The sequence below is a fragment of the Gallus gallus genome, chromosome 10 (assembly GCF_016699485.2).
Source record: "Gallus gallus isolate bGalGal1 chromosome 10, bGalGal1.mat.broiler.GRCg7b, whole genome shotgun sequence".
Classification (NCBI taxonomy): Eukaryota; Metazoa; Chordata; class Aves; order Galliformes; family Phasianidae; genus Gallus; species Gallus gallus.
The window spans coordinates 16,926,106-16,941,720 of record NC_052541.1 but is presented as its reverse complement, the minus strand read 5'-3'; the positions used below and the strand labels follow the sequence as shown (position 1 = coordinate 16,941,720).

Genomic DNA, 15,615 nt, shown 5'->3' with positions numbered 1-15,615 from the left:
CAGTACACCCAATAGAAGCCTATCTGGAAGAAGAGGTGAAACAGAAAACCTACACTGGAATACATAAAACTGAAAACATAGTTCTAGAATTTTTCTGACCGTACGTTTTTACTACTGCTTTTGCTACCAGCATCCACTGGTATAAACCTTCCATGATGTACTAAAAGCTGTATGATCCTAACAAAAAGGCTTTCAAAAGACTCTCAATGAGGGGAAGTGACACAGAATTATGGGAAAAAAAGTAACTGTAAGAAGGGGCAAGCAGACAAACAGAATAGTGAACAGGTTGGTATACACACATGACTCATTCTAACACATTATCCAGGTTAGGGTATATAGAAAAACTTCAGCTGGTAAAAATTTCCAGGAATTTAATATAACATTTTTTTCTTCTGTCTTCACTTCCCTCCCTATAAATTTAAAGCACTCTGAGGTACTCGCAGTCCTCCTGAGAATTTAAACCAATCCAAATATTTGAGCAATGCAGACTCTGTTATAAAATCTCACACCACCAACATCCTTTAATTAAATAGGCACCACTGTGTTTGGACATGCATGAAAGCTAATCTGTTAAGGAACAGCACTTGTACAATACACCACCCTGTGCTTTGGTCACCTCTGTTTAGGTCATGAAGTCCAATAACAGTAACCATCCACAAGGCCATTTTGTTCAATTCTTCTGAGATAATCCTCTCCTATAATTTTCTAGGGGAACTTTCTTACAGAAAAAATGTCATTCTTACAGACTGTCAGGACAGAGCTGTATAGCAGCTTACACAAAATCAAAACGTTTAAAAATGTTCTCCTGCTAGAAAGCCAAAGAATGTCTTAAAGTTACTTTAAGATATTTTCACCATGTTTCCACTAATACAGCATCATTAGTAAAACCTTACTGACCCTGATGTTAAAAAAATACAGTGAAAGGCAAGTATTGGTAAGTTTCACACTGACTTGGGTAAAGAACAATTTTTTGGTTGTTCACCATAAGAGCTAATATTAATTTCAGTTAGTAAGCTGACTGGTAAAATATATGCTCTTTTTAATAATTTATTGCAGGACTCAGTTTACTGAGTAAAACTGTGCATGCTAAGAAAACAAGCTTTTGTTTCATTTTAATTTTAAAATACATCAATGTACTTCAGGAAAAACAATTTTCTTATGACAAGAATTGAGGGATTTGTATTTAAGAGTTCGTGCTCCTTTAAATAGTCACAGACTTACTGAGTGCAAAGCTCATGTAACCTAATCTATGTTTTCCTCAAATCCCCACAAGTCCATTTACTTAAAAACACCACACTCCTGGATTGGTGCCTGGCGTACCAAACCTGTCCCATCGTGCATACATGTTACTAAATTAGGAAAGCAGAGTGGACCAAGGTTACGCCAACTCTGAAAAAAGAACAGTCTGCATCAGTTTGTGCCTTGGCTTTTAAAGACACAATCATAAAAAAAATTGAACATTAAGAAGTATCAACATAACCTAGCTTCATCAGACTGTAATAAAAGCAGAAGGGACAGATAGCAGGAAAAGACCCACAAAGTACAAACGTATTTTTTCCTCCACCTTCACCCCCCAGCACCTCTACCAGCCCCCATCTTGAGGTTTCCAAATAAAAATATGAAAAACACATTTAAAAATTAAGTTAGACTGCATATTTTAATGCCAAGATCCAGAAAAAGAATAGAATTGCTGGCATGCTGCTGCCCTGATCAGTGGAAATCTACTGTGAAAACAGAAGTAGGGAAAGGCATGTAAACATAACTTCTTAATTAAGATTTACTGAAATACCTTATATTGAACTCTATTCAGAATTGCTAAGTTGAGTATTCAGGAAGTCTTTACCAGTGAAATATTGGTATGAATAGTAAATACAGATATTGTATTTTATAGTGACTTTAAAAAAAGAAAAATGAATACACAGTTTTCACATCTCAAAGCTTCCCCTGCCCCCAATTAGCAAAGCATATTGCTAAGTCTGTTTTGCTTTGCATTTATCAGTTAACATTCCTAGCGTTATTCTATAAATAGGCAGAGCAGTAATTAATTGTAGTTTGATTTAACCCTCCTCGTCATTAAGACTGAAGTTACCTATACAAGAGAAAATGATACTGTAAAAATTATACTTTTTGAAGTTCTGCTTCATGAGCTCTTCCAGCCTCCCAGAAACACAAGGTATTTCAGTTATAGAAACCTCCTTATTAACTCAGAGGATTATTAATTATGGAGAGATAATTATTCATTTCCTAATAACAAGTAGGAAAACTCAGTCCTCCCCAATATTAAACACAACTAACCTCATAAAGGTGTGGTCTCAACAAATGGAATGGAAACACCCAAGTTCTATTTCTGGTTAACACTGGCTCCTGCTGTGGCCTGGAGCAAATCACTTCTGTTAAAACACTTTTCTGTCTGTAAAAGATGATAACACTCCCTTATCAGCTTCACAGAATCTCTCTCAAATGCTCTGAAGTGTTTTTTTTTTTTTTTTAGTCTACAAATGTATTATAATGGGGCTTAAACTGACTATATCTATAACAACTTGCCTTAAAAAGAACAAGGATTTGAACTGAAATGGAGAGTATGCATGTCATTAAGCTCTCCTAAATATCATTGCAATTTGCACTGCTAAAGCACTAAAGGCATATGAATAAACTATCCTTTGGATTCAACCTAAACGAAGCAAAATGGCAACAAGCGAATGCAGCATGCAGAGGTCTCAAGAGAACACAGGAACACTAATTAGAAATGGAAGCCCCCACCTCTCGTTACACGGAAAATAAAGGGTAGTATTTGGTAAACCTGAATTTGAGTGTTGCAGAGATCCATACCTCTCTGCCGCCATCACTGCTCACACACCCCACTCAGCTGCACTTTTGCTTCACAGATCAAACAAACAGCATCACATGAATTACATACAATTTGCTATTATTCAACTGTATTTTATTTATTTTGCCTGATCAATGCACTCAACTCAGAGCATTTAAGAACTGTTTCTGACAACAAACACAAAGGGAAACTTGGTCTAGCCCATATTAAGACAACTGCTGCTATATATCCACATATACACACACACTTCCATCTTCATGGGAATTTCGCCTAAAGATGTGCTGGGATCATAAACCATACCCTATTCTTTGTATAATTACTTAAGCTTTTGCTCTTGACTTGGCAAAACATGAAGCTTTTCATTTTAGTATATCTATAATTAACTTCAGCATGTGCTGAGTAAACATAACCTCATTTTTAATTAAATCTTTGAACAAGATGCTACAACTTGCCATTTCTAAGGAGAAGTATTTGTCAAGCAGTGTGCAGTACAAGTCTAATCCTTGTCAAACACCAAACATTAGTCCATCTGAGTATAACCCACCTTCTTTTCAGTCATCTGTTGTTCAAACATGCATTAACTTACTACAACACCAAGTAGATGAAAAATCATCACATCGAAACTTTGAGGCTAAAGTAAAATCAAGCCTATATGATTACATAACAAAACTGAGACAGCTTTAGCTTCAGGACTCCCTTCTGAAGAACCATTTCTCTCCAGTACAGCCCATTGATTGATTTCCTTTTTTTTTTTTTTTTTTTTGCAAGTACAGTAGATATAGTAATTCGTATAAAGAAAAATCTAATTTCTCAACTATGAAGAGTTGACGCACCATATACATTATGAGTGTCAGAGAAAAGGAACTTTCAGGAAGTTTCTAAGCAGTCACTTTTAAGTAAGAAGAGTCAGAAAATTTACTTCAGACAACACATTCAAATAGACCTAACTAAAATCCTAAATTAAAACGATGCATGAACTCCCTGAGTAAGGAGAAATTTCTTAAAATAGAGTTACTGTAATAACACGATCCATCTTTCACTTATGCTACAACTAAGATTTTTCAAAACAATATTCCCAGTAGTATTTCTAAATGGTCCTCAAGAATTTGAAGGATTTAAGTGGTGCAGTTAAATAGTAGAAAGTGCGACGTTTAAGAACTACATTTTCCAGTGTCAACTAAAGGAACCAATACGTTGTTAGGGACAAAAGACTATAAGGTCTGCCATTTGCAAAACAAAATGACTGCTGTACACTTCATTGAAAAAGGCACTCAGGAGAACTCTTATAAATATTAAAATCCTCACCACATTCATTTCTTTACACTTAGTTGCAGCTCTTTTAAGCAGCTCGTCTCAAAGACAGTCTTTCAGTTAATATTTTTTTTAAATACCACAATTCAGATACTCTGACTCCACGTTAGACAAAAGCAGGTCCATTTGTTAACCTTACCAAAGAAGATACAAAGCATGACTTCAACAGAATTTCACAAAGCATTTTCTTCTAGCTATTTCATGTTCCATTTCAATGTGCTTATTCTGGACATTTCCATTTGCTTCTCACCAAATTTAGCTTAGTCACCTTTCAAAGCTGTCAAGATGCATGAGGGATGTCACATTGTTTAATTGCATCCAACCACCAAAACAATGTGCTCAGAGGCCAAAGTGCATGAAGTTATCAACAGGTGACGCTGACTTCACAGTGTTTGCTAAGCACAAAGGTAGGATTATTATTTACACTACAAGAACGCTACAGCCCACAAAGCATTTTCTAATCTCCAAGAAACATAATATCCATGCTTCAACTACTGCCCTTTTTACCCTCATCAGTCCAACGTGGTCTGATTTTTTTTTATTTCTTATTTGTTTTTAGGAAACTACATCTTTCATACAGCCAGCACATTTTTTCGTCATTCGTGCTCACATCTTCTCAAGACAAATTCTCAAACCTACTTAGGCAGACATGACTAAACCTGAAACAGAAGAGAGGTCTTCCAGTTACTCAGTTCTCACAAACTTCATGTGAACAAATATGTAAACACTAAAACCTTACTGCCCATCACACTGAAGGTAAACAGTAGCACGTGCTCAATCTTTATTAGAGTCTGAAAAAGATCTACAATCATACTGAAAACAAACATCTTTATAAGGCTTCATTTAACATACCCATTCAAATGTTTAAAGATAAAAGCTATGCTGAGTTTCTGTAAGGCAACACTAGAATACTAACGAGCGTTAATAGCAAAACTGTGGAACAATCTCATTGAAAACAGATAATTAAACACCGCATGCCATTCATTTTTTCTTTCAATTCTTAATCAGAACTAAAGAAGATAAAACAGAGTCATTCTTAAAAATATAAAGTCCAATAGAAAAGTATCATTAACTATATGAATATGAGAAAATATTTGCCGTCCAAATGTTTGCATGGTCATAATAAAAAGATTTATTAGTACCCTCAATAAATTGCTACAAATACCCATGTAGTTTCAACAAAGACTGAGAGTGCTTAGGGCACAAAACATTGGGAAGGGAAAGAGGAACGACAGGTCAACAACTCTGAAGTAAGCTTTTTATGGGATGACATCATTATGCCGCAGGTTGGTTACACAAGGTGAATAGTAATCAACCTTTCTTAACTGGGTCCCTGCTATGATAAACAGTTCACTGCCATTTGTGTGGTATCTCTGTAGGACAAAGTCTGAGGTAAAATGATCATCACCAGTTTAGAGAAGTTGCTTCTGCAAATGACCACCACCTTTACCTGAAAATTATTTCTTTAAAGCAGCTTTCTACGTTCAGCACAAGCTGTATTTGTAGAAGCTAAGCTCTATCTTAAACGATAACTTATTCTACAAAGTAAGAGAAATTAAGGTTTGTCTTTCGCTAGCAACATGTTGCAATGCATTATCTGCTCTAAAGAAAGCAACTAACAACAACCCAGTACAACATACTGCAGTGAAATCATACCTCACCCTAGCTTTATTTTATTAACTTTGCTTGTTTTCCTGAGAGAATGCTATTTAGCACTCCTGTATGAAAATTCATACTACCAATGTGAGAATAAAACAACTTATCTAAACCTACTACTTTGCTCTAGTTTGTCAATTGTTCAATATTAATGGTATATTCCAATTTAAGTAGAAGTGATCTTTAAAATCTTCACTGTTTGACAATGTAAACCTAAGAAAATGTGCTTGAAAGCACTCTTCAGGAAACGTTACATTTAGAAACACTCAATGCAGTAGATTAGCTGGGCACATTCTCCAGTGTAAGTGAAAGATAAATCTTGCTTGGACTGGTAACACTCCTGCTGTGTGACATCCAGCCATGATGACACTGACACCATCTGAACAGACAGGATTAGAAATGATAGCAGTAATGACACGTGTATACACTGATGGTACTCTATCACAGAAACAAAGAACAGACGTCAATGTGTTATCCAACGTAAAATTAGCAACAGTAGTATTGTTTCTAAACATGCAAAATTTTCATACACAAAATGAAAATTACTTTCTGATGACGCTCAGTACAAAATTTTGTAAACTTCAGAACAAATTAAATGAAGCTTTTACATGCCGCTGATACCACCTCCAAATGTGGTAGACTCAAAATCAGCTCTTCAGTAATGTAAATTATCCTTTTGAAAGTAGTCTTTTCTTGGAACCTTTTTAAGTTAATGTGTGAAGTTTTGAAGCAAATGTGTCACTTTCCCTTTGAACAAGTCTTTCTTTCATGGTACAGCACCATAAGGCAAATTATCTTTGAGGAACATAAAGCACATTCAAAACACTCCTTTCTCTTGAATGTAGGACATCTTAAAATTGATGGAAATTTTACTGGCCTTAGGTCATAATGTTTAACAGGTTTATCTAATTTCATTCCAGAGCATTTACAAAGTCAATTTATTTTTCCTTTCTAATCATAATCATTCTTTGACTGGTTCTACAAAGCCTACTATGCCTAGAAAAGTACAAGGAGAGGACTACCTAGATTTCTGCAACCAAGACTTCAAAGAACAATTGCAGTATCTCTTGCAAATAAGCCACATGAACTTAAAAACACATGAAAGTCACGCTGAAAATTTAGTTCAAATTAGAGCCAAAAGCTAATCCTGTTAGACTAAGTTACACCGTTTTTTTTGTTTGTTTGTTTTGTTTTGTTGTTGTTGTTTGTTTTGTTTTGCAAATGCTGACCTTATATTTTATCTTCTCTACAGATCAGAAAAGGCAAATACCCCAGAGCAAGATGAAAAAATAAAACAGTGAAAAAAATTCAAAAATTACAGTCATCTGATCTGGACAGATAGATTGAAGATGGAAGAAGAGAAATCAGTTACTTCTGCTATCAAAGTACTTGGAAAGCAAAAAAAAAAAACATTCAAAATTTGCCTATGGCCAACTTTTTCTGACTGTGTCACATTTACTTGGAATAAATTTTGCTTTTTGGTTATAAGCCAGTAAGACCAACATTTGTTATCTACTGTCACACTGAGGTAGAACTGCCATAGGCAAAGCTATTGGACACGTGTCTTTTCTGAAAAAGTATGAGGCTGTTTGGCTAAAAGATAGAAGGAGGACTGGAATACTTTATACTCAGTTAAATCCAAAGAAACATTTTAGCATAATGACATTTGTCATCAGCATTTTGTGTCTTCTTAAGCAACTTCAAGACTTTCTCATTACAATGGCAACAGCTGTTACATAAATGCTTTATTTTCCTCTTCGGAAATATTTTTCATTATTTTCCTCCACCTCACATTGCACAGCTTATTATTTTTTAAGTCTATTAGGTACAATACAGTGCAATGGTAATCCCTACCTCATCTTTACATACAAGTTGTGCCATGCTCCATCTCTAAGATCTGAGTAAACGTCGAACAAACTGCTGTGCCAAAGAAGTTCAAATGGATTTTGCCATTGTTTTAATACTTCATTTGTACTTACCTGCAGGTAAATATTTCAGCTGGTTGTTAGCCAAACGAAGATGACGTAAAGATCTCAGGCGACCGATCTCTGGACACACAATTTCAAGGGCATTATCACTTAGGTCCAGAAACTGCAGTTTAACGAGGGAGCCAATGGCTTGCGAGAGAACAAATTAAAACATTAACGTGACCCAACAGTAATGTTAAAATCTTAATAGGACTATGAGGGGATAAAAAGCCACAGTACCTTACACCTAAGTATCAGCAGATTTTGATGCATTAAAGTTGGTCTGACAACTGAATGACATAGTTGATGAAAATGCGCATCTAAAAAACTGTATTGCTGGCAGTGAGATTGGGAGGAAAACAAAAGTGATGTACACGATATTTCCATTTCTAGATTTTCCTCAGATCAGTCTGCTCTGAATTTTTTTTTTCATTCCTTTGCATCTATCCAATCTATATATACCAACAGAGCTTAAAGTATTTTACTGAAGTTGGACATAGAACTCTACATTTAATGCACAGAAGACTAATACAAGTTCTTGATAATTTAGGTTTCAAAAGTGTCATGACATAAACCAACAGAGTATTCTGTGTGGTAATCAGCTCAGAGCAGAAGACACTCTGGACTTTTGTTTCTGTAGATGAGGGCCATTTAGCTATTCCAGTTTCTTCAATTAGAATTGAAGCAAATAGCATTCAGATGCATTTGAGAGTTTATTAGAAGAATTTAATATAACGTAAACAAGAATATTATCAACTAAGAGCTATACTGGTATGTTTTGTATCAAAGTCTTTAATGTTTTATGGGAAAATAAAGGAAAAGATAGGCCTCTTCAAAGAAGAAAAATGAATATTTTATGATTCCTGCCACTTATTGTGAGCTGGTAGATTACTTACCTTCAGGTACAACAACTATGTTATTTGAATGAAGGTACCTGGGGGGAGGAGAAAAAAAAAAGCAGAGGACACCACCTGTTACCCTCAAGGACTTCTGCGGCATAATCAGTTTGCAAAATATCCAATTTCAGATTGAAAGAGCACCCTCAAAGCCATTCCTCTTTATGACCATAAAAGCTGTGGACACCACATAAACTGGCAATGGACAGGTACTTAAGTTTCACTTAAGACTAATAAATGATAAACTTAAAAATAAAACAGAATGATATACAATTATTTTTAAAATGGAACATTCACAGTTATAATAATGGGCTTCAGTTCTGAGAGTCACAAGAAGAAAACAGGAAGGAAAAAGAATGAAGCACACAGAGTAAGTAAAGCCAACCATACTTGATCATCAGGTTATCCCACACAGAATGCAAGAAACAAATAAACAAAAAAAAACTGGCACAAGCTATACCAATTAGAAACATTTCTCTCTATACTTAATAAAATTAATCTTGCACCTTGCTGAAGTCTTGCACCTGACTGAAGAAAAATTATGTAGTCACCTTAATTGAGTTTTTCAGATCTAGATTATATTTTTCCAAAGAAAAACCCAATGTTGCCCATTGTCACTTAGTTACTGAGACCAGCTCTCTCACTAAAAATATTCAGCACCCCCTGCTGGAATTCTTCCAGCACTGCCAGTCACTTCTGAACGACTGCAACATGGATTTCTCATATTTTAATTTTGACGCCTAAAATCAACATGGCTGCAAATGAACAAATGGCTCTTGTAAAAAATAACACTAATAAAATTTTCAAATACTGATATATATTCGTAAAGAATATTGAGTACTGAGTGCTGAATTGCCAAACGCACACACAAAAATGTTACAGACAAGTTTGTTTTTCCATTCTACTCAAACAGCATTTCCAGAAGTGGAAGCTTTGTCTTTTCCAGGGAGATAGAAGCAGAGAACACTTAAACTACATGCAGCAGTTTTTTTCTTTAAAAACTGCAAGAAGTTTCCTAAAAAATGTAGGAAACAAGAGGATAGCTGATGTTTTTGTGGAAATCTACATTTATAGCCTTGACATGAGAATTCTCCTACTCATTTCAGCTGCAGCTCCCAGAAATACTCCTCTAATTACTCGGGTAAATTAGAGAAGGTATATGATAAGGATTTACAACAGGTCTCCCAGTATGACAAACACAATATATATAGAAGTAGACAACAGTAAAGTTCTTAAAAATATACAATGAAATTGCTACTGATTTTCATTTTTATTAAATTTGTCTACAATAAGCTTTTTTTTTTTTTTTTTAAGAAAATAGTGGTCTCTTCTCTGACAATGAACAGCTCTTACTGTCTGATCAAACACTGGTTTGTGCTATTAAAGCTACACAAATCACAGCTCACTGCAATTCTCTGTAAACCACTAGTACGTACAGAATAATGGTGGTACAGCTATGTTTGCTGAACCTCAAATAATTAGGTATCACTCTTATGATCGGTGCTTGTACGATATTATTTTAAGTTATAATTTACACAGGTCTTCCCTAAAGGCATCATCAGATAGCACGGAGATCTCCTGATGCCCCATGGCAAATTGTTAAACACTAAGTATATGAAGAAGTATTTATTTTACTGCTCAACAGCATAAACAAACTCTTAAGACTCCAGCATGATGAGACAAGACTGTTACTTAAGCAAGTTGGAGATTGCAGTGACATACAAAACAGTTCAATTATACGCTGGTCATGTGTACCAGAAAGGTGTGGTCGCAAGGACCAAATTAAGATGACAAGATCAGACAGCTGAACACATTAGACTACTCAGATACACACCTCCTCCTGTTTGGAGCTTTGCATTAAACAGAATCAGTGGTTTATCAATTACCAAACTAAAAGTTAGAAAAATGAGTTATAGGGGGATGTGGGGATGTCCCTTTTTTCCTCTGTCCTCCGATTCTATTAAGCAAGGACAATACAGCAGTAACAATGACAAAAAATAGGGAGAGAGAGAAACTGTTGGCTCAGGCTTTACAACTTCAATTTAATTGCCAAAACAAAACAGTTCACATGATGTCCCTTCTTTGGACAAAACTGGATAATCTATTCTGTCTCCAGTTGTCACTACTCATACTTGCCTATTCCTGCTCCAATTTTTCTTGATTTAAAAAAAAAAAAAGCCATGCTGCACAAATCACCTTCTACAATCAATAAGACTGAATTCATTACAACTCTCAACAGTACTTTATATAAGATTTACAACAGTTTACACAGGAGTTCGGGTAGGTGTCTTCTCCCCTTAACAGCGTAGACATTTGTATAACAGCTCTTGTTAGTCAACATAAGAAATCCTAAAAAAAATTATCACTGAATATATCTGGATATACCACCAATTGAAAAAATAGAAAAGCACCTTTTTTGTCCTCCAATATAACCCTTCCTTTTTAAAACACAGGTAATATACAGCAATACATTACAAAACTGTTTTAAAATGAGATGGACCAGCACAATAAGAATATATTAGAATTCCTACACGAACTCACAATTCCACGAGGTTTGGAAGCTTCTGTGCAAGGTTTTCTGGCTGAAAAAGAGTTAAAGATTTTTAGGTTTCAAAACAAACACACAAATTGTGTACCCAACTAATTTTACTAACCTCACTAAAACATGTTAGTAGATAGCCACAGAAAAATGCAACAAAAAGTTTGTATACAATATCCTATTTCCACACCCCCATATATTCTCCACTGGTGCAACGTGGGATATTTCAAGGGTGAGCAATTCATTACTGAAATTGAACTGCAGCCTAGAAGTGACATTAACATATCCTCAAGCAAATGGTAGGCAGACTTCTGGGGCTGAAAAGATGAAATGTAATGTATTTTCAAAAGCAAAGTTCTAAAATAAATTAGTTGAGGCTGAGAGACTGCTGAGAAGCTGTAACCACTACAGACTTGAAGATCTACGCAAGATATCTCATCTCAACACTTTACTTTGTAATACTAGTGAACCAAGGAAAGATCTAAAAATTCTGTGTACCTTAATCAATAACCACAAAGCCAGGCACAGTGAATCCAACAAACTAAATGTCCATACGTGCATGTTAACATGCTATCATTTTCAGAATTACTGATCTGTACCTGCAATTCTGTTCCCTGATGGCATTTATAACCAAGAATGTATATCACAAAATGGGCTTGCTAAGTTTGAAATGTTGATCATCATACTTAATGTTGTTCAATGTCAAGACAGTTTCAGTGCTTAAGAAATCTACTTCAAACCGATTTTTTTTTTTTTTTTTTACATTATCCATATATACAACTCAAATTTTAAAAGCGGACTGATCACAGAGTCAATGTCCTGTAAAAGTGACCTAGCAATTTTCACTGCCATGTCAATGTAAGCTGTATTATTACCTAAAATACTTTGCATGGTTTTATAAATTTATTATGAAGAAATATGTAAACCTGAAAAAGTTGTCATGATATGCTTATGCAACAAGCACACCACATGCTAGATTTGAGCACACACACAAAAACATATTTGTTTTTAACTAAGGAGCAGCAGATATGGTTCTGTAATAAATGAATCAGCTGACCTAAAGACTCAAGCAACAGACTAAACTGATCAGTTGTTGCCACCTACTGGAAGGCTTGCTGCAGTACATTTGTATCTACTCAGCAAGGGCAACTGTTTGGTCAGTGAGTATAAACCTAATATGGGAAAAATACACAAAGGCTGCAACATGCTCAGATCCAAATTAAATACATTGACAGTCAACTTAAAAATTAAGAAGGAATATTAAAAAAAAAAATAGCTCTTCCATCCTAAACCATTTATTCCATTAAGGACACTAATGTGAAACACAAACATTTTCACATTACACATCAAGTTTATAACTGTTTTATCTTAAAATATGAAGGAAAGAAACTACTCCACAGTTTACAATTTTACAGTTTAGAATATCTACCACAAATTCTACTTATCTTCTTGAGTGCCACAAAAACAACTGGTCTGAGTCAAATCCTTTCAATACAACACCCACAACAACATTAAGGTTAAAAGGGACTACTCATGGTTCATCCATCGAGGAGTAAAGTTAGTGATACAGACTGCAATCTTTGTTGTAGACACAACAACTGATAATAACGATGGATGAATAATCACTTCTGCCACCAGTTTAGGGAAGCTTGCCTCATCCTCAGAGGGCATTTTTCAAAATGTGAACTTGCTGATCTGTCTCAACAGGACAGCACTGCACATTCTGAAATAGTAAACTGAGAACAACTGCCTTCTGATTTGGCTAGATCAGGCTTCTGACGGTGTCATGAAAGCAAACTCTTATTTCTTTTTATAGATGGGGAAACAGGATCACTAAAATGCTAACGTTATCAGTCAAATACTAAATTGTTGTATTGTATATTTCCTATAGTATAGGAAAGTACAAGACTTTAAGTTGGGATACAGGCGTGCTATGTAGCTTCCTGACCCATTCACTATGCAAGTCTTCTACCATTTTCATCTTGGCACTGAAGACAAACATGAGTTTTTCCTCGAGAAAGGAATGGGTAAGTTCTGACAGCATAACTATTCCAGATGTTTTCATAGAAGCTGGTGAATGTTTTTCAACTCAGATATAATCAGCTGTTAAGGAAGAAGGAAGCACCACCTTAAAGAAATATGGTGCAGATTAACTACCATCAAAACTAAATCTATATGTAATTTAAAGTATTGACAGTGCAATGCTTATCATCTTGCATAGGATTCAAGAAGCACAAGGCTGAAAGAGACATTAAAATTACACTTCTGAAACAGGATCACCTCTCAAATAAAGTGGTACATTTTCTCTTTGAAAATTATCCAGTGAAAGGACAGTCATCAGATAAGACTCGTTTCCCTTTGTAATTTACTACGACTTTACTGAAACTGAGCATTACTCCTCTTACCAGTAATGAACATAACATAATAAGTTTGAAAGCATTGTTTCATGAGAATAAATGACCGCTGTTCTCACCCTTCCTCCAATTCCATTTTTAACTGTCTTCTCTTTTCAAAAGTTAAACTAACCCACATCTCTAAGCCTCCTCTCACAGAGCACTTTACCAGAAAATCCCTCGATGCAGCTTTCTATTCTCTTTATCTGCTTTCTTTACCTTTCTTTCTACTCTCAATTCACCTAGGTTTTCCTTAAGTATATAGCCCTGAACTGCAATCCTAGCTCAGCTTACACTTAAAGAGTATCCAAGAATGAATCGTTTATGTTTTTAGTGGAAATTGTGAAACTTAACTATGCACAAAAAAGATTTTTGTGGAACACACTGCTGACTTCACCTATTTTGTTATACTACAACTTCCAACCTGTATTCTGCGGAATAAATGCTCTGTTAGATCCAATTTTGGTTGCCCAAGACATAGCTGTAGCACTGCGCACTTGAATGAGATTCCACCAAGTAGTCATATTAAGAGAAAGTTATCCTGGTCACTTTGAATACTAATTCTCTATTTCAAGCTATTTGAAAGTAAATTTGCCTGAGCAAGATCTACACTTCAAGTGTTGTTTCTGTTCTACTATCTCACAACTCAATTACAATTATGATTACACTAAGAAAAACAAAACCAAGATTTAAAATAGACACACAGAAAAGTGGTACACAAAACTCTCCATGTTAGTTCCATCTTTTGAGTAGTGCAAGCCTCATGAGTCTTTCACCACTAAGTAATCACTGACTTTCAGGTTAACTTTTAAAGCAATTTTACTTTTTAGCCACGAATGCTACAATTCCATTAAATCATTAAGCAAAAAGACTTGCCCAAGAAGTACCAAAATAACTTTCTACAGTGCATGCAAACTTAATTGACTTCAAAGATGAAGGAAGGTATAAAACCTTCAGAATCCTTTCAGTTCTTGCCCTGGGAAACAAAGCCTTTATTAAGGAATTCTAATGCATCACTGTCAAAGCTTTAAAAACTACTACTTAAGGCAAGAGATGTCAAAAACAACCAACAGCACCCCTCAACCCTTGAGTTAATGGTTTATTCTTCCTACTGTTGGCAGTTTACAGAAAACAAGTTTCAACTGGCACCTTAACAGACAGCTTATAATTAGATCTTGGGATTGGCATTGCCTTTACAGTAAGGTATACAAGAAGGTCAATACTGTTGAACCTAATGTAGCTAGACTAGACAGCACAGCATCTCCTAACAGTAAAAAGACCTGACCACTGACATTTTGAGCAAGTTAAAAAAAAAAATAATCATGCAACAGACAAAAAAACCATTGGATCTTCAGAGCTCCAAGAGTATATATAAAAATGGCATATGCTTTCATTTATTATACTCCATGTTATCCATCCAAGTTAGAACATAATACAACCGCGTACTTGTATTTCACAAGGGATCACATCATTCAGGATCAAATTCGCTAAAAGATATTTTTAATCATCTTTTCTATTTCAAAATCAGACAGTAAACATCACAATAAAGAAGTTGTCGTACCAATGTGGTCAGAGAATTTCTTTTCATATAAAGTCTCTCCAAGTACTGCAGCCCCTCATCTTTCAGTAACTCCAAAGGAAAATGATGGAGATTTCTGTAATTTAGGAACAAATTCTTGTGCTTTTCCAGCTTTGCCTCAGAGATTGTTTTACACAGTTCTGATGCCATGACTAATTCTGTTCCAAACACCACACCTAGTGCACTGCATCTTCTAAAAACAGGCCCATTTCTAGGAGACAAGAAGAGAGAACAAGACAGCGTCAAGGTTTATGCCATGCAATCTTTTGATGAAAGAGTCAGACTATTAGATATCTATAACTATCAAAACATAGTCATTCCATTCAATACATAAAGTACTCAGAACATTCATGCCATCAGTTATGTTAGAAGCAACTTTTTGACTGCTTTCTGCATAGCGTTCAAGTGTACTCAGATCAGCATTATCAAGATATGAAGGCATACACA

General features: G+C 35.2%; 1 protein-coding gene across 8 annotated transcripts in view; it reads right to left on the bottom strand.

The window, feature by feature from the left end:
• The window catches only part of LRRC28 (leucine rich repeat containing 28), a 49,018-nt gene that overhangs the window by 31,108 nt on the left and 2,295 nt on the right, over window positions 1–15,615 (bottom strand). For 5 of the 8 annotated variants that reach the window (XM_015292084.4, XM_015292085.4, XM_015292086.4 and 2 more), the window contains 4 exon segments: window positions 15,151–15,379; window positions 11,199–11,239; window positions 8,658–8,695; window positions 7,774–7,911 (listed from right to left, as the gene is read on the bottom strand). In XM_015292084.4, coding sequence (XP_015147570.1) covers window positions 7,774–7,911; window positions 8,658–8,695; window positions 11,199–11,239; window positions 15,151–15,318 — 385 coding nt within the window. In that variant the 5' untranslated portion in view covers window positions 15,319–15,379. 8 annotated transcript variants of the gene reach the window in all.